The sequence below is a fragment of the Rattus norvegicus genome, chromosome 10 (assembly GCF_021556685.1).
Source record: "Rattus norvegicus strain SHRSP/BbbUtx chromosome 10, alternate assembly SHRSP_T2T, whole genome shotgun sequence".
Taxonomy (NCBI): Eukaryota; Metazoa; Chordata; class Mammalia; order Rodentia; family Muridae; genus Rattus; species Rattus norvegicus.
Genome location: NC_141543.1, coordinates 23,082,849 through 23,098,700, shown reverse-complemented (window position 1 = coordinate 23,098,700; position 15,852 = coordinate 23,082,849). Strand labels below are relative to the sequence as shown.

The following is a 15,852-nucleotide window of genomic DNA, read 5'->3' as shown; positions in this document are numbered from 1 at the left end:
GTTCCATTCAAACTCAGTATTTTAAGATTTATCTATCATCTATCTATCTATCTATCTATCTATCTATCTATCTATCTATCTATCTATCTATTATATATAAGTACACTGTAGCTGTCTTCAGACACAGCAGAAGGGGACATCAGTTCCCATTACAGATGGTTGTGAGCCACTATGTGGTTGCTGGGAATTGAACTCAGGACCTCTGGAAGAGCAGCCAGTGCTCTTAACCGCTGAGCCATCCCTCCAGCCCTGAGTATTTTTTAATTTATTTTTTTGATTCTGGGTCTTATGTAGCCCAAGCTGGTTTCAAACTTACTTTATGGTTGAAGTTCACCTAGGGCTTCTGATCCTCTTGCCTCCAATTCCCAAGTGCTGGAATTATAAGGTGTCTTCTTTTCCTACCCAGCTATCAAAGTGGGTGTCTATATCTGAGCTACACTTTCAGCCCCAAGCAGCCATTCTGCTTTTCTTCTGCTTTTTTTTTTTTTGGTTCTTTTTTTCGGAGCTGGGGACCGAACCCAGGGCCTTGCGCTTCCTAGGCAAGCGCTCTACCACTGAGCTAAATCCCCAGCCCCTTTTCTTCTGCTTTTTAGCAGGCTGTGCTCACAGAGACCTGATGGCTCTAGAGCCCAGCCGTTAAAACAAAGAGGCCTTTTCTTCCTCTTCATCAAGGGCTCACCATTCTTGGGATCATTTCTAGACTTGTTGTAAGACAAGTGGCCTTACCTCAGGAGAGCAACCCACAGAACACAACTTGACAAAGAGAGCGCTGCAATGGCAAGAGGTTTAATGATCTATGTACGTGGGGTTGCTCATCCTCGAAAGAAGAGGCAACCCGGAACTCAAAAAGCACACAACTTTTACTCTTTACAGAAGGCAGACCAGCAACAGGGTTAGCTGGCTCATTCTCATTGGTGGTACACAGGACAAAGGATCTTGTCAGGTATTGGCTGGCCTGCTCAAGGGGCTGTTCTTGGCCTAGTCAGTCACTTTCCTCATCCAGTCCTACACCTGGCCTTGGAGAATCACTGGGAAAGGGCTAAGTTGGAAAAGTTCCTCAGAAGGGGGAAGGAACTGGGTGGTCCCGCAAGGTCAGGATGACATCTACAGGGAGGGGTAGGGAAAACAGTTGTTTTGTTTTGGCTGGTTTCCATTAAGCCTGGTCACTCTGACCACCAAGACCTTGCTCCTGTATTCCCAGGACCACCTCCTTACAGCTTTGTTTCTTGTATCTATGAAACTTATTTCTTCAGGCTGAGCACGCCTGGATGCCAGAAGACTCAGGTTGGCCAATGGCAACAAGGCAAGTTGACTTAAAGGACACGGAAGCTGCTTCTTTCTTTTTTCTTTGAAACTATGTTTCTTTGAGACTGCAGCCCAGACTGATCGGCCCCAGCATGGGTTAACTGGAACTGCAGGAGTGGATGCCACAGTTCCAGCTCAGGCTCTGTGTTCCCTGAGAAAGGCTCCATGCCATACCAGGATCCCAAACCCCCAATGCAATCGCCCTCAAGCGAGCTCATGATTGACTCACAACTTTTGCTCTGAACCCTGTCAACTATGTGGAGCTATTTTGTTTATAAAAGAGAAAACCAAGGCCCAGAGTAATTAAGAAACTTATCCAAACACCTGCCTCACAGGTTAGTTAGGATCAGGATTCAGACTCAAGGCCAGTTAAAGCTGCCTGTACTCACAGCCTGGGGTCTGAGCCCATGGGACTTGTGGCTGGTTGTGTTTTGGTTGTGTTTGGGGAGGTTATTTTATTGATACAGGGTCCCACTATGTAGCCCAGGCTAGCCTCTGCCCTGTGATATTCCTGCATCAGAACCTATATGTTAGATACTGGGATCAGGCATGTTCCACCAAGCCAGATTTCTCTTTACTTTTTTTTTTTAAGATTTATTTTATATATATGAGTACACTGTAGCTGTCTTCAGACACCAGCAGAGGGCATTGAATCCCATTACAGATGGTTATGAATCACCATGTGGTTTCTGGGAATTGAACTCAGGTCCTCTGGAAGAGCAGTCAGTGCTCTTAACCACTGAGCCATTGCTCCAGCTTCCAGCTTCTCTTAACTTTTTTTTTTTTTTTTTTTTTGCTATTTGGAGAAAGTTTCTTTTCCTTAATTTTTGTTTTTTTTCCCCCATCTTTATCAAATTGTGTATTTCTTATTTACATTTCAAATGTTATTCCCTTTCTCAGTTTCTATGCCAACATCCCCCTAACCCCTCCCCCCTCCCCTTCTATATGGGTGTTCCCCTCCCAATCCTCCCCCCATTACTGCCCTCCCCCCAACAATCCCGTTCACTGGGGTTCAGTCTTGGCAGGACCAAGGGCTTCCCCTTCCACTGGTGCTCTTACTAGGCTATTCATTGCTACCTATGCAGTTGGAGCCCAGGGTCAGTCCATGTATAGTCTTTGGGTAGTGGCTTAGTCCCTGGAAGCTCTGGTTGGTTGGCATTGTTGTTCATATGGGGTCTCAAGCCCCTTCTCTTTACATTTTAAGCTAGCAATTCAATTGGCCAAAAATGCTGTTTAGTGTTAATTTCTACAGCTCTCACTCCCAAGTCTCTGAGGAACATGGCTGAAGGCTGAAGAAACACAGATGGTTTATTGTTGGGGGTTTTGGAACCACCTCATAAACAACCCAAACTCCAATCTTAGTCAGACAGGGATAGTTTATTGAGCATACACCCCAAGACTGGTCAACCAGGGCCATGGTCAGGATTCAGGAACTGAACCATGACCCTGAGTTAAGACCCTACAGGGTTTTTAAGCCCCAAACCCACAAACATCTGTTCTAAAGTTATTCCACCAATCAGGGTTTAGGGATAGGGGATTTCCTTAGGAACATGTCTTTGTTGTACATTTATCCTGTTTCCATTGGTTGGGGTGTTCAACTGTGGCAGGGGACTTGTCTCGTCTAGTATTCTATTCTTCTCGTCATATACAGGATGGGACTTGTCTAACATTCATGTCTTGTCAACCAGGATGTCAGTTACCCATGTACACGTCTTTCTTTCTGCCAAGTAGGATGTCAGTTCCCAGGAAGGTCTTGGAAACTTTACTAGACCCCCTATTCAAAATGGAAGTCTTATTTTAAATAGATGCAGGTGTCTCTCTTAAGTTGGGGTCCATCCCAGGGGCAGCTTCTAAAGGCAAATACCATAAAAGCATATACACAGGTGCAGGAAGTACTAAATGTACTTATTTTCAAAGTATAAATGTACATATTTTCAAATACGTAATCAATCTTGGCATTAGAAAAGTTTATAATGGCAGGCTATCCAGGTGACAGTTACCTAGGCCTTTGTATTTTTTTTAAAAGAATTATTTTATGTCTGAGTACACTGTAGCTGTCTTCAGACACACCAGAAGAGGGCGTTGGATCCCACTGAGCCACCATGTGGTTGCTGGGAATTGAACTCAGGGTCCCTGGAAGAGCAGTCAGTGCTGAGCCACCTCTCCAGCCCTTAGGCCTTACTATTTTACCTAGGACCTCAAGACAAGCAGAGACTTGGAGGGTTCCCAATACCATTGATCTGCTACTCAACAGCATAGTTAAACCTGGTTATGCCACCAATGTATGAAGATTCGGCTCACCCAAGACCCTTCTCTGCAAGTCAAACTGGGAATCATGAAACCCAGTTACTGTAAAGCCTCATTCCCAAACAGGGACTCAGCTAACAAGTTTGTGAGCAAGATTAATGCAACTGGCAGTAGCTGCTTCTTACCATGGTACCACAGTGAGAAGGGAACCAGGAAAAGCCAAACTCAAGGTAGAACTGGTCATTTCAATCCCTTCTATACAGATAAAGACATTGCTTTAGGGAAATTGCAAGCAACCTTAGCGGTCCCCACGCCCTTCCAACATTAACGGTCTGTGGTTACTACAGTGTCTGTGCCAGGTAGACAGGGACACTAGGCTTTTGCAGGCTGGCACTCCAAAGTGAAAAAAATGACAGAGACCGGCCAAGCCCAAGGGCCTCAGCACTGAACTTACTGCTAGTGTTGGTTCTCTTTTGAGGCTAAATGGCTTCTGTCAGGTGGCACCTTTAGGGTCTAGGTGTGATTCTTCAGGAAGACACTTCAGAGGTCTCTCCTCCCAGATGGTCTTGAGCTAAACAAAGGATAATGGCTCCCAGAGTAGATACAGCACTTTACGGAGAATGGGGGTAGGGGTGGGGGTGGGGGTGGGAGGGCTCAAGAGAGTAGATGGTTAACTTGTCATTTCTCCCATGGGAGTCAGGGGCCACTGTAAAGGTATAATGAACAGAACACCAGATTTCTTTGGAAAGACTCAGGGTGTCTTATAACCCACATGTGGAGGTCAGAGGACAGCTTGCAGTTGATTCTGATCCTTCCTTTGTTACAGAGATCAAACTTTGTTAGGCTTTGGGACAAATGCCTGTACCTGCTAGGCTATCTTGACATCCCATCAAATTTTAAAACATTCCTTTTCAAAGCATCTTCATGAACTGGAGGCTTCTGAAAGGTCAGTGGCACCTGTGGTTTGCAGCACCCAAGGGTTGAGGCAGGGATTAGGAGGGCATCTTAAGCTTTGTAGTAAGACTGTCTCAAGACACAAAACTCCCTAGTAGTTCTAGAAGGGAGTCAGGGATTATGTAATTTATAAATGAGATTCTGTGTAAAAACTAAAATTCAAACAAACCAGTCAACTGATACTGTGTTGGGACTAAGAATACAAAGAAAATAACCCAATCTGGGCTTACTTTGCTTTAGAAAGTTTTAGACTTATTTTATGTGCTTGAGTAATTTGCTTGCTTAAGTATATATGACCGCATACCATGTGAATGCAGGCTGCCCTCAGGGGTCAGAAAAGGGCACTGAAAAGAGTTAGGGAGAGTTGTGAACTGCCATGCTGGTGCTGGGCATCAAACCCGGGTCCTCTGCAGGAACAAGAGCTTTCTTTTATAAAGAGTTCCAAGATGTTTTTTTTTTTTTTTTGTTGTTGTTGTTGTTGTTTTTTGTTTTAAAGATTTATTTATTTTATGTGTATGAGTACCCTGTAGCTCTCTTCAGACACACCAGAAGAGGGTATTGGACCCATTACAGATGGTTGTGAGCCACCATGTGGTTGCTGGGAATTGAACTCAGGACCTCTGGGAGAGCAGTCAGTGCTCTTCACTGCTAAGCCATCTCTCCAGCCCCAAGAACAAGCTTTTAACTGAGCCATCTCTCCAGCTCCAGTTTTTTTTATCCTAGTGACTTAAAAAAATTTTTAAAACGAGTACATAGGGTCCGGAGTGTAGTTCAGCAGTAAGTCTGACATGTGTGAGGTCCTGGGCTCCATCCTGTGTTTATCAGGATTTACTTATTTATTTAGTATATATAAGTATAGTGTAGCTGTCTTCAGACACACCAGAAGAGGGCATCAGATCTCATTGCAGATGGTTGTGAGCCACCATGTGGTTGCTGGGATTTGAACTCAGGACCTCTGGAAGAGCAGTCAGTGCTCTTAACCTCTGAGCCATCTCTCCAGTCCGAGTCTGCAGTTTTCCTACTGTATCATACTGCAAACAAGTTCCTAGTCACATGAGTCTTCTAGAACACAGGCTATGGGGAGGGGCAAGTGGAGACTATGAGTGACTCTGGCCTGGTAAAGGTTCCAGCCCAGGTTGATCGGCAGATTCTTCCATACACTGTCTGCTAGAAGGAACTTTGACGGGGCATTAGCTAAGCAAAGCAGTCACTTCTTCCCCTAGTGCTTGGTTCTCATGGGTTCTCCCCATTCTGGGCCTCAGACTTCAGACTAAGCAAGGCCAAATCAACTGTGTCAAACCTCTGACAAGTCGCCCAGGCTCTTCCTACAGAACTAGAGATGACAGTCTTATCACAAGAGACCCCAATGGCAGTCATAGGATACTAGCCATTTCCAAAGAGGCTATGAACTGAATTCCCTGTCTAAGAAAAATACACAGGATCAGACCAGCTGAGTGATGCCCAATTGCTAAGAAGGCTACCTTTCCCTAACCATGGAAAAGATGGAGGAAAATTATCAAGTAGCTTCAAGAAAAGGGGCCACAGTCTATTCTAACCTTTCCACACATACATAAGCTCCAGATAACAATGAATGAAGTAGTGAAAGAAAATTAAATGAGGCTGGTATCCTTTGGAATGGGAAGGCCCTTTAAGAAACCCAAAGGCCATAAAGAGTCCAACAGATTTTTGTTGTTAGAGAGGAACTCCTTAGGCCCTGGCTGGCTGGGAACTCTTCCTGTAGACTGAGCTGTCCTCCAACTCGGTTTGTTTCTACCACCCAAAAGCTACGATTAGAGGTGAGCACAAACACACCTGGTGAGATTTAAAAGACCATGAAAAACTTGAAAAATTTGCACAACACACACAAAGTAAAACATACCCCCGTCCACCATTGTTTGGCTATGTGAATGCAGAGGCCAGGGGTGGCACTGGGTGTCTAGTCCTCTCAAGGCAGAGGTCTCATTGAAACTGGAGCTCCTCAGTTTGGCCCAACTGGCTGAGTGTTGAACTCCGCAAGTGCCTCCTTGGCAGTAGTGACTGAGGCATCTTCCCCATCCTGGTGAACACATTTTACTTTAGATCAAGGCAGCAGTGCTGGTGAGACACACCTCTAAGTGCCCTGCAGCATGTGGTGGAGCAGAGCTTAAGTTTGGTGGTCCTGATTTCACTACCGGTTTTAGAGAAAACACCCGTCAATTCCCTCTAGGATGTGGGAGACTACCAGAATAGAGGAACAAAGGCAAAGACAAAGAGAAAAGTTGAATTTTTTTTTAAAAAAGCACAAAACCCCTACATACTATAATGATACACATCAAGTATTGATCCAGTCTTACATCGACCTATTGACGATTACCAGCACCATGTTTTTTCTCACCTAGGTTATTAACCTATTGACAATTTCCAGCACCTAGGTTTTTCTCACCACGCCTGGAGGATCGTTATTCAAAGTATATGTTCCTTTAAAATTAAAAAAAAAAAAAAAAACCCAAAAAACAAAAACCTTTTAGGACAAACTCTCAGGAAACAAACAAGACCTTTTAAAACAATCAGGTTATTCATGACACCATCAAATTTCCTTTAGAAAAATAATAGGTTTTTTAAACACTTTACCAACTGATGGAATCTGAGATACTGTTATTCAGTGTGACAAATGAACCGACCTGCTGATGGTGGGGGATGCCCTGGAGGACCTTAGAGCCTCCACGTGGAAAGTGAGCGCCCTCCTTGGCTGCTAAAGCTGTGCACTTCTGAATTTAGACCAAGGTCCCATCAGATCTAAATTAGGTACAGTCACAACTTTAAATGATGAACAGAATTAGGGAAATGGAAATGGTTAGAGTTCTCAGAAAGGTAAGTTAAATTATAGATTTAAACAGGCTATAGGAAATTTAATACCACTCAAAAATTACATTTTAAACTACTTAGAACTTATTTGTGGCGTTTGACATCTAAATACACACTGGAGGTTTGGTATTTCCTGACTGAGAAGAGCACAGAACCTGCCTTCATTTCCTGCTTACATCTTACAAACTCTCAGAGACAGTGTGCTCACACGGTAGCCCCCTTCTCAGGGAACCAACTTTTTTTGGAGACATTGCCTTACTATGTAGTTCTGGCTGGTCTAGAACTAGCTATGTACTCTGGGCTGGTCTCACATTCTAAGAGCTGCCTCTTTCTGCCTCCCAAGGCCCAGGATTAAAGGCAGGCACCACCATGCCTGGCAAGAACAAGCTTTCAGAGGCTCCAGAGGAGGTCAGCCTGATTCCCTCTGCTCCCTTAGCCTGGTGTGCAGATGGCGGTTAATTTACCTTTGTTGGGAAGGTGTGATGTGACTGGAATCAGAGTGAAATGAAAACACTCCAGTCTAGGGCCAGGTGCTAACATATGTTCCCACCAACACTGATTAAATGACACCGGTTAACTGTCACACTTGAAAAATCTGAACTGGAGTTTTCTCCAAGGCTGAGAATAGGCACAGTTTTCCCAGGAACAGGCAGAGAGGGTTTTACTCACATTCCCTGCAGGTAGGAAGGAGAGGACTGCTTTTTATTCTGGACTGGAAGTAGCTATACTCCATTTCTGTCTTGTCTGGCCCAGAAATATATAGGCAGGGCCAGGCAGCTACAAAAATGGTCACGAAGAGTGGCAGATCAGCAAAGGCATTACGTAGTAGCTAGTTGTCAAGCCTGGGTACCACAGACATTTTAAAATTCCTATGCATCAAGACTAGAGAGCTCTCAACTGAGAGCGAGAGCTCCAACTACCTACTAAATGACTGCCCAGTGCTCCATTGGGTGCCTCTGCCAGTGTGATGGCCGCAGGATTGAGTGGCTGTGAATAAGGAGCCGACCCTGGTGGGCAGGCAGCGGGGAAGCCATACTGACAACTGCTTCCTGGTGGAGTAGGAATACGTACCCAGAAGAGAAGCAAAACCCTATGCTTTTAGGTTCCACTTAAAAAAAAACTTAAGTTTTATAACTGTTACTGATGGTTCTGGAAAAAATAATTTGACATATGTCGTAAAAAATTCTGTGTCCAAAAGGTGCTTGGTGCTGTTTTTGATGGGTCTAGTGTCTGTTTACATTCGAAATCATTTAAATACAGCCATTACAGAGTTGATACATGTTTTTAAAATAGATGGTTATCTACTTCTTAACTGTCTTTCAAATTAGAAATTGTAGTTATAAGAGTACCAGAGGCTGGCTCTGTGTTTTATTATTTTTGTTGGTCTCCATCACAGATGGAAGTTTTCACTGGTAATTCCTCAGAACTAAATCCACTCATAGGGAATCCAGAGCAGTGAAAATAAATTTCACGCCTTCGAGCAGGAAATGGTAACAATAGAGCGGCGCCAAGGGACCGCGGAGGAAGGCAGGCCAGCTCAGTTCTCCACTGGGGCTGGGTTTTGCACAGGCTGGCTCACTATAACCTGCACCACATAGTCCTTGGGGATCTTCAGCTCCTCCAGCTTCATCTTATCAGTGAGAGGCCTGCCGGAGAAGAACCACCGCTGGCTGCCTGGCTCCACACCCTCCGTGGCGTGTAAGCGCCTCTTCATGTGGAACACGGTGTCTGTGCTGCGGACCACGAGCTTGAGGTCTTTGCCCGTGGAGAGCCGCAGACGGAGCTGAGATTCGTGCCCAGAGCTGGGAGGCGGCTCGGGGATGTCCAGAGTCTCTATGTCACTCTTCTCCTCTATCATGTTGATGGGCGGGGCCAGGCAATAGACTGGCAGCTGGTACCGGTTCCCCAGCTCATCGTAGCACTCTGTCAGCGCACCTGCAGGGGACAGAGGCAGTTTCAGTGAGTGAGCTCCATCGGTGCCACCGTCCTCAGCGCTCTCATCATAAACTGACGGCTGTGCTGCTAGGGGATCAGAGGGAAATCCAAGAGAAAAGCTCTCGGAGGACTCTGCCGAGGTGGGGCCTCGCGGTACCAATGTGGACCCCCACCTTCTCCTGGCAAACAGAGGAAAACTCCGTGAGCGTCTAGCAGTGAGAGCAAAAGACACCACACGAGGACTGTGCATCAGGCGCAGCTACACATGTATCAACACATCATAAAAGAACTGTGCATACCCCCATGCCCACAAGCTTACCGATATAGAGGTGATCTGAATAGGCCTTATCTACAGAAACTGAATCAATAACTAATAACTTTTTAAAACAGAAAGCACCAACTCCAGATGGGTTAAACTGTGAATTCTGTTGAACACTAAAGTAAATATAACAACCTATTTTCACAAGACACAAGAGAAACTTCCTGGTGCATTTTAAGAAGCAAGTATTACCTTAGCTAAAAGAACAAAACATGCAAACAAAACACCTCTGCGGGCTAATAGCTCAAGAAAAGACTGAAATATCCTCAACAAAATATGAGGTAAACCAAATACAACACTAAAGAAAAACATTATATACCACTCCCAAGTCAGAATTTATTCTCAGTATTAAAGATTGTTTTAACCTTCAGATATTTGCTAATTCACAGCATTAGGTTAAACAAAAGAAGTCATATAATTATAGAAGATGAGAAAAAAAAAACTACTTGGCAAAATCTAGTACTTCTTCCTGATAAAAACTCTCAGTAATACTACTACTTAGCTTCATAAAGATTAGTTTTAGGGGACTGAAGAGATGGCTCAGCGGTTAAGAGCACTGACTGCTCTTCCAGAGGTCCTGAGTTCAAATCCCAGCAACCACATGGTGGCTCACAACCATCTGTAATGGGATCTGATGCCCTCTCCTGGTGTGCCTGAAGACAGCTACAGTGTGCTGACATAAAATAAATCTTAAAAAAAAAAAAAAAAAGTTAAAAAAAATGCTGTAACACTAAACTTAAAGGTAATAAATTTCAAATTTCCCATGAAGATTAGGAACTATGCTAGTGAAGGAAAAAAACATCTACAGATTAGGAAGGGAAGAACAGCAGTGTCTTGCCTTGTAGCTGTCTAGGCCAGTGGTTCTCAACCTTCCTAATGCTGCGACCCTTCAATCCAGTTTCCCATGTTGTGGTGACCACTAGTGATAAAATAATTTTTGTTGCTACTTCATACTTTGCTACTGTTATAAATTGTAATGGATCTGATATGCAGGATATTTGATATGTGTCCCCTGTGAAAGGGTTCCCAGCGGGGTCTATGCAGAAAAGGTCTGAAGAGTCAACAAAATTATCTCAGATTCAATGAGGTAGTCTATAAAACTGGCTGCTCCACATGCAGCAGCAGACAGTGGCATCTGAAACTACAAGAACACGGACATGAGCACACCAAAATGGGACATGACGATACAAACCTAACAAACGTGTAAGACCCACAAAACTGTTAAACCAGAGAACTAAACTGAGGCACATGGTCTGCGCACTGAGAAGATGGTGGGATGTCAGTCAGCTTCCCTTAATCTACACTTTATTCTCTAATCATTCGAAGCAAAATCCAAGGAAGGTTTTTTTCTTGTTTGTAGATTTTGGCCAATCTTCTCTAAACTGTATATAAGGTGAAAAACTTAATGTAGACAGACTGGTTTATGTAGTAACCAAGGTGGTGTGGAACTGGACATGGTAGCTCAGACTGTAACCCCAACACCTGGAAGAGTGAAGCAGGAAGACAGCCATGATTTGAGTGTGGGGATCACAGTATCGATACACAGAGCCTAGACAGAGATAGTCTAGGTTATCTTAAAAATTAAAAAAAAAAAAAACCCTAAAAAACCAGCATTAAAACACAAACATGATCAATGACACAGATCAAAGTCCAGAAGTATGACTCCCATAAACACAATGAACTAATTCACTGTGTAAAGGACACAAAGGAGTGGAGCACAGAAAAGACAGGCTTCCAACAAAAGGTGTTGGGTTAATGAGCCATCAAAAAATTAATTTCAATATTGAAGTTACCTTTGTCATAAAAATTAACTAAAAATATACCACAGGTGGATGAATGGCTCAGTGACTAAAGACACCTGTCACCAAGCCTGACAGTCTGAATTAAATCCCTAGAACCTACATGGTGGAAAGAGAAAACTGACTCCTAAGTTGTCCTGTGATCCCCTCATGCATGCCATAGCACACATGTGCCCACCCTACCACTGCCACCAAAAACATGCAAAATACAAAGGTATAAACTACTAAAAGCAAAAGAAAAAATTCTAAATGCTGTGCCTTGGCAATGACCTGCATGTGTCACCAAGTGTACAATCCATTAGCAGATTTTCATCGAAACGAGAAAACTTGGGTTCCTCTAAAGACAGCCAAGAAAATAACAAGACACCCACAAACAACAAGAAAAATTTCAAGACACATTAGGAGACTGTTACACTCACACACACAGACCTCTCACTAGGCAATGGTGGCACACATATTTAATCCCAAGGGCAAAGGCAGGCGTATCTCTGTGAGTTCAAGGCCATTCTGGTCTACAGAGTGGATTCCAGGACAGCCAGGGATACACAGAGAAACTCCATCTTGAAAAACCAAAAGAGCTCTCAAAACTCAGTAATAAGCAAACAAGACAGAGGAAGTAAGCTGAAGACCAGCCCCAGTGTAGATACACTGTAATCCCCTCACTACAACTGAGCTTCATTCAGGCCAGCCTAGGCATACGGTGAAACCTTGTCTCAAAACAACAAATACAAACAGAAAAGCCTAGAAAACAAAAAAATTCAAATACCTTAGTAAAAGTCTTCACAAAGACGATCAGGTGGAAGACAGACTGATGAAATGGTGTGGAACAGCACACACTAAGTAAACTAACCGTTCAACAATGGCCAAAGTCCAGCGTCCTGACAATACCAAGGTCGGGGAGATGCAGCACTAAGGAGTTTCCTTCACAGCTACTTTGAAGGACAGTTTGTCCCCACCCTGTGCTCCCTTCCTCTCTCAATAGAACCCTTCTTTATTATTACCATTAACAACAACAACAACGACACATTTTTTTCCTTTCCAACTTTTCTCAGATCCTCCTGACAACATTTCTTTTGAGACAGGCTCTCACTATGTAGTCTGGTTGATCTCAAACTTATTATACATAGCTAAGACTTGGCTCCAAATTGTGAGTGCCTCTTGCCTTTCCACTCAAATGCTGGAATTACAGGTATACGCCACCATATTCAGCCTTCACTCTGACAACTTCTTACTAGATGATCCAAAGGAAGTGAAAACTTGAGTCCACTCAAAATCTTTACATGGAAGCAAGTAAGTTGTCCTTTAGTGTGAGTGAATAAATTATAGAATACACAATAAATTTTATTCTGTACTACAAAGAAAATGAAGACATGTAGGAAGCAGTACTAAATACTAACTAAAAAGGGGCTGGAGAGACGGCTCAGTGGTTAAGAGCACCCGACTACTCTTCCAGAGGTCCTGAGTTCAAATCCCAGCAACCACATGGTGGCTCACAACCATCTGTAAAGCGATCCGATGCCCTCTTCTGGTGTGTCTGAAGACAGCTACAGTGTACTTATATATAATAAATGAATGAATCTTAAAAAAAAAAAAACTAACTAAAAAGAGCCAGTCTGAAAGGGTTCACTGTCAAAGTATCAGACACTCTGGAAAAGGCAAAAATAGTAAGATACTTAAAAAAAACAAACAAACAAAAACAAACAAAACAAAACAAAAAACAGTGGTTGCCAGGTGACAGGTTGGAGGGAAGAAGGGATGGGTGGAACACACAGGGTTTTAAGACAGTAGAGCCACTCTGTGTGGTACTACTACTGGCAAACAGATGTCATTATAAATTTGTACAAACCCAGAGAGTACAGCACTAGCACTGCTGGTGACCCTGATGTAAGCTATGTGCTTCGGGTGCTAATGATGTGACAATGCTGGTTCGCTCATTTTAACAACTATACTGTCCTGTGATAGATGCTGATAATGAGGGAGGCTGTGAATTCAGGGGAAACAAGAGGCTACATTGAAGATCTCTAACAGTCTGTACACACATGTAAAAATTATACATGGAGATGGAGACATGGCACTGAGATTAAGAGCACTTACTGGTTGCTCTTCCAGAGGACCCTGGGTTTTCCCAGCACCCACATGGGGGTTCACAAGCATCTGTAACTCTAGTTCCAGGGGACCTGACTTCCTCTCCTGGCCTCTGGAGTATTGCATGCATGAGGTGCAGACATGCAGGCAAAATACCCATACACATGAGAAAAAGAGTTATGAAGTGGAGTCCTGAGGACTGGGGGTCGGGGTCGGGGCTGCCAAGGCAAAGGTAGTGTGTGGAGTACTAGGGAAAATACACTCAAAGTATATTACCTGTGTGAAAGCAGCCCAATGGAATCCTGTACAATATGCACACTATTAATACAGGGACATCCAGATCACTTAATTAAATATGACAACTTCATCTTTAGGATATAGTCACATGGAAACCATAGATCAATCAAAAAATAATATTTGTGTATATTCTAGTCCATAGGTGGGGATTATCCCAGAAATAACTACTCAGAACAGACTGAGTCCTTTGTGGCTAATGTCTTTTGAAAAATCTATTCTTCATACCACACCGTCTTGCTGCTCCTCACTAAGGACAATGTTGCTATTGTTAGAAGAGGATATACACACAAGAGCAATGGCACTCCAGAGTGTGTGTCTGCTAACAGTCAACACCATGAAGTGCAGCACAACACTACCAAGGTGAGGCCGAGTAATGCTTGCCCTGATCCACAGCAGCCTCTGATCAAGTCAAATACAGAACAGAACCACTGCAGGCAAGTACATGAAAATTCAAGTTCTGCCATACAGACGTCAGGAAATGGAAAAGCAACTAGACTTATTTGAGCTGACAGAGAAATGCTATAGAAGTGGGTGTTGTGGGGGCATCACAGGATTAATGAGATGAAGATAGGGGTCAGCACCAGGTGTCCTGGCTGAGGCAGAGCACAGAGCAGCAACTGTGTGAAGAGTAACAGCTGAGTAGAGCTGAGAGGGAGAACTGTTCACACACCTACCTGACTGTACAACTGCTCATACAGCACAGCCAGAGAGCTGGCAGAACAAAAAGAAAAATCACAGCCTGGGGGAAGACAGGCAAAGCCACACCATGAAGCTGTAAGACTCTTTGTTTAGTTTTTAACTGCTTCAGACTCAGATCTGAAAGACCTACACTAATTGAAGAGCAGAAAGGGACAAGTTTAGAAAGAGTAACCCCCAGTCTGCAGGACCCCCATATACACACACTTTTGTCTTTTTTTTTTTTTTTTTCCGAGCTGGGGACTGAACCCAGGGCCTTGTACTTGCTAGGCAAGCGCTCTACCACTGAGCTAAATCCCCAACCCCATACATACACTTTTACAGCATCAGCACATATGTCATTTTCTGTGTGCGTAAAGCTATTTGGAAAGATTAAATTACAGGGTTCTGATAAACACTTGTGTATCATTTTTTTTCTGTTGCTGAATTAAACAGTACTCCTAAAGTCCCAAAGAATGGAGAATTTTAGCATACTCCAATAAATTATGGTGCAATTTTGGCATTAAAAAGTCTATTTCTAAATGAAAAAAAAAAAAAAGCTTAGTGCATAGCTCAAGTAAAAAAAAAAAAAAGGCTATTTATTTAAGCACTTTGGAAGATGGAGACGTTTACCCAAAATCCATACTTTGCTAACACCGGGTGTCAGTGGAAAGCAGTTCCCCAACCACAGACAGGGTATCTGAGTTTCTTGCCTCTTAGCAGGGTAATTAAAATAGAATTATTACATCCCTTCCATATTCCCCCTTAAATTATGATCTCTTTTCTTTAATTATTGTTATATACACACATACATATATAAATGGACAAATATATAAATAAAACCTAAAACTTTCCTTTACTGTTGTATGTGCATGACTTTAGGGTTGACCACATTCTATTATATAACCAATTGGTAGCCCTCCTCACCCCCCATGAGAGCTGGCCCTGCTCCTCACTGGCTGCAGCACTGGTGAGCTAGCTGGGGCAGTGCTGGAGGGCTCGCCTGGTGGTGTGGCAAATGCAGCTGTTATCCAGGCCCAGATAGAGGGCTTTGGCTCTTCCCATAACATCTACTTCATCTATGAACTGCTGGAAGGGATTGGTCTTGCAGATACAAATTGTGCTTGTAGGATCTCCATGACACAGGGCAATAACAGGATGGATATTCGAGAGGAGTTCCAGTGAGGATCCAGTATTGACAAAGACTCAATGTAATGAGTATCTGCAAGTAAAGACATGGGGACAAAAGGGTACACTGTGTGACACACTGTGACACATTACAGCTTTCAGGATGAGATTTTTTTTCTTGTTTCTTTGGTTTTTGTTGTCACTGTCATTTTATTGGGGTGGGGGAGTTGCAAGGGCAGAGGGAAGATATGAAGGGACAGGGAG

The 15,852-nt window shown here is 43.5% G+C and overlaps 1 protein-coding gene across 10 annotated transcripts in view; it reads right to left on the bottom strand.

Annotated features, from left to right (window-relative positions):
- Positions 1-6,759: 6,759 nt before the first annotated feature.
- The window catches only part of Ubtd2 (ubiquitin domain containing 2), a 62,640-nt gene continuing 53,547 nt past the window's right edge, over positions 6,760-15,852 (bottom strand). For 6 of the 10 annotated variants that reach the window (XM_087570242.1, NM_001398573.1, XM_087570236.1 and 3 more), the window contains 1 exon segment: positions 6,760-9,285. In XM_087570242.1, coding sequence (XP_087426368.1) covers positions 8,888-9,285 — 398 coding nt within the window. In that variant the 3' untranslated portion in view covers positions 6,760-8,887. 10 annotated transcript variants of the gene reach the window in all.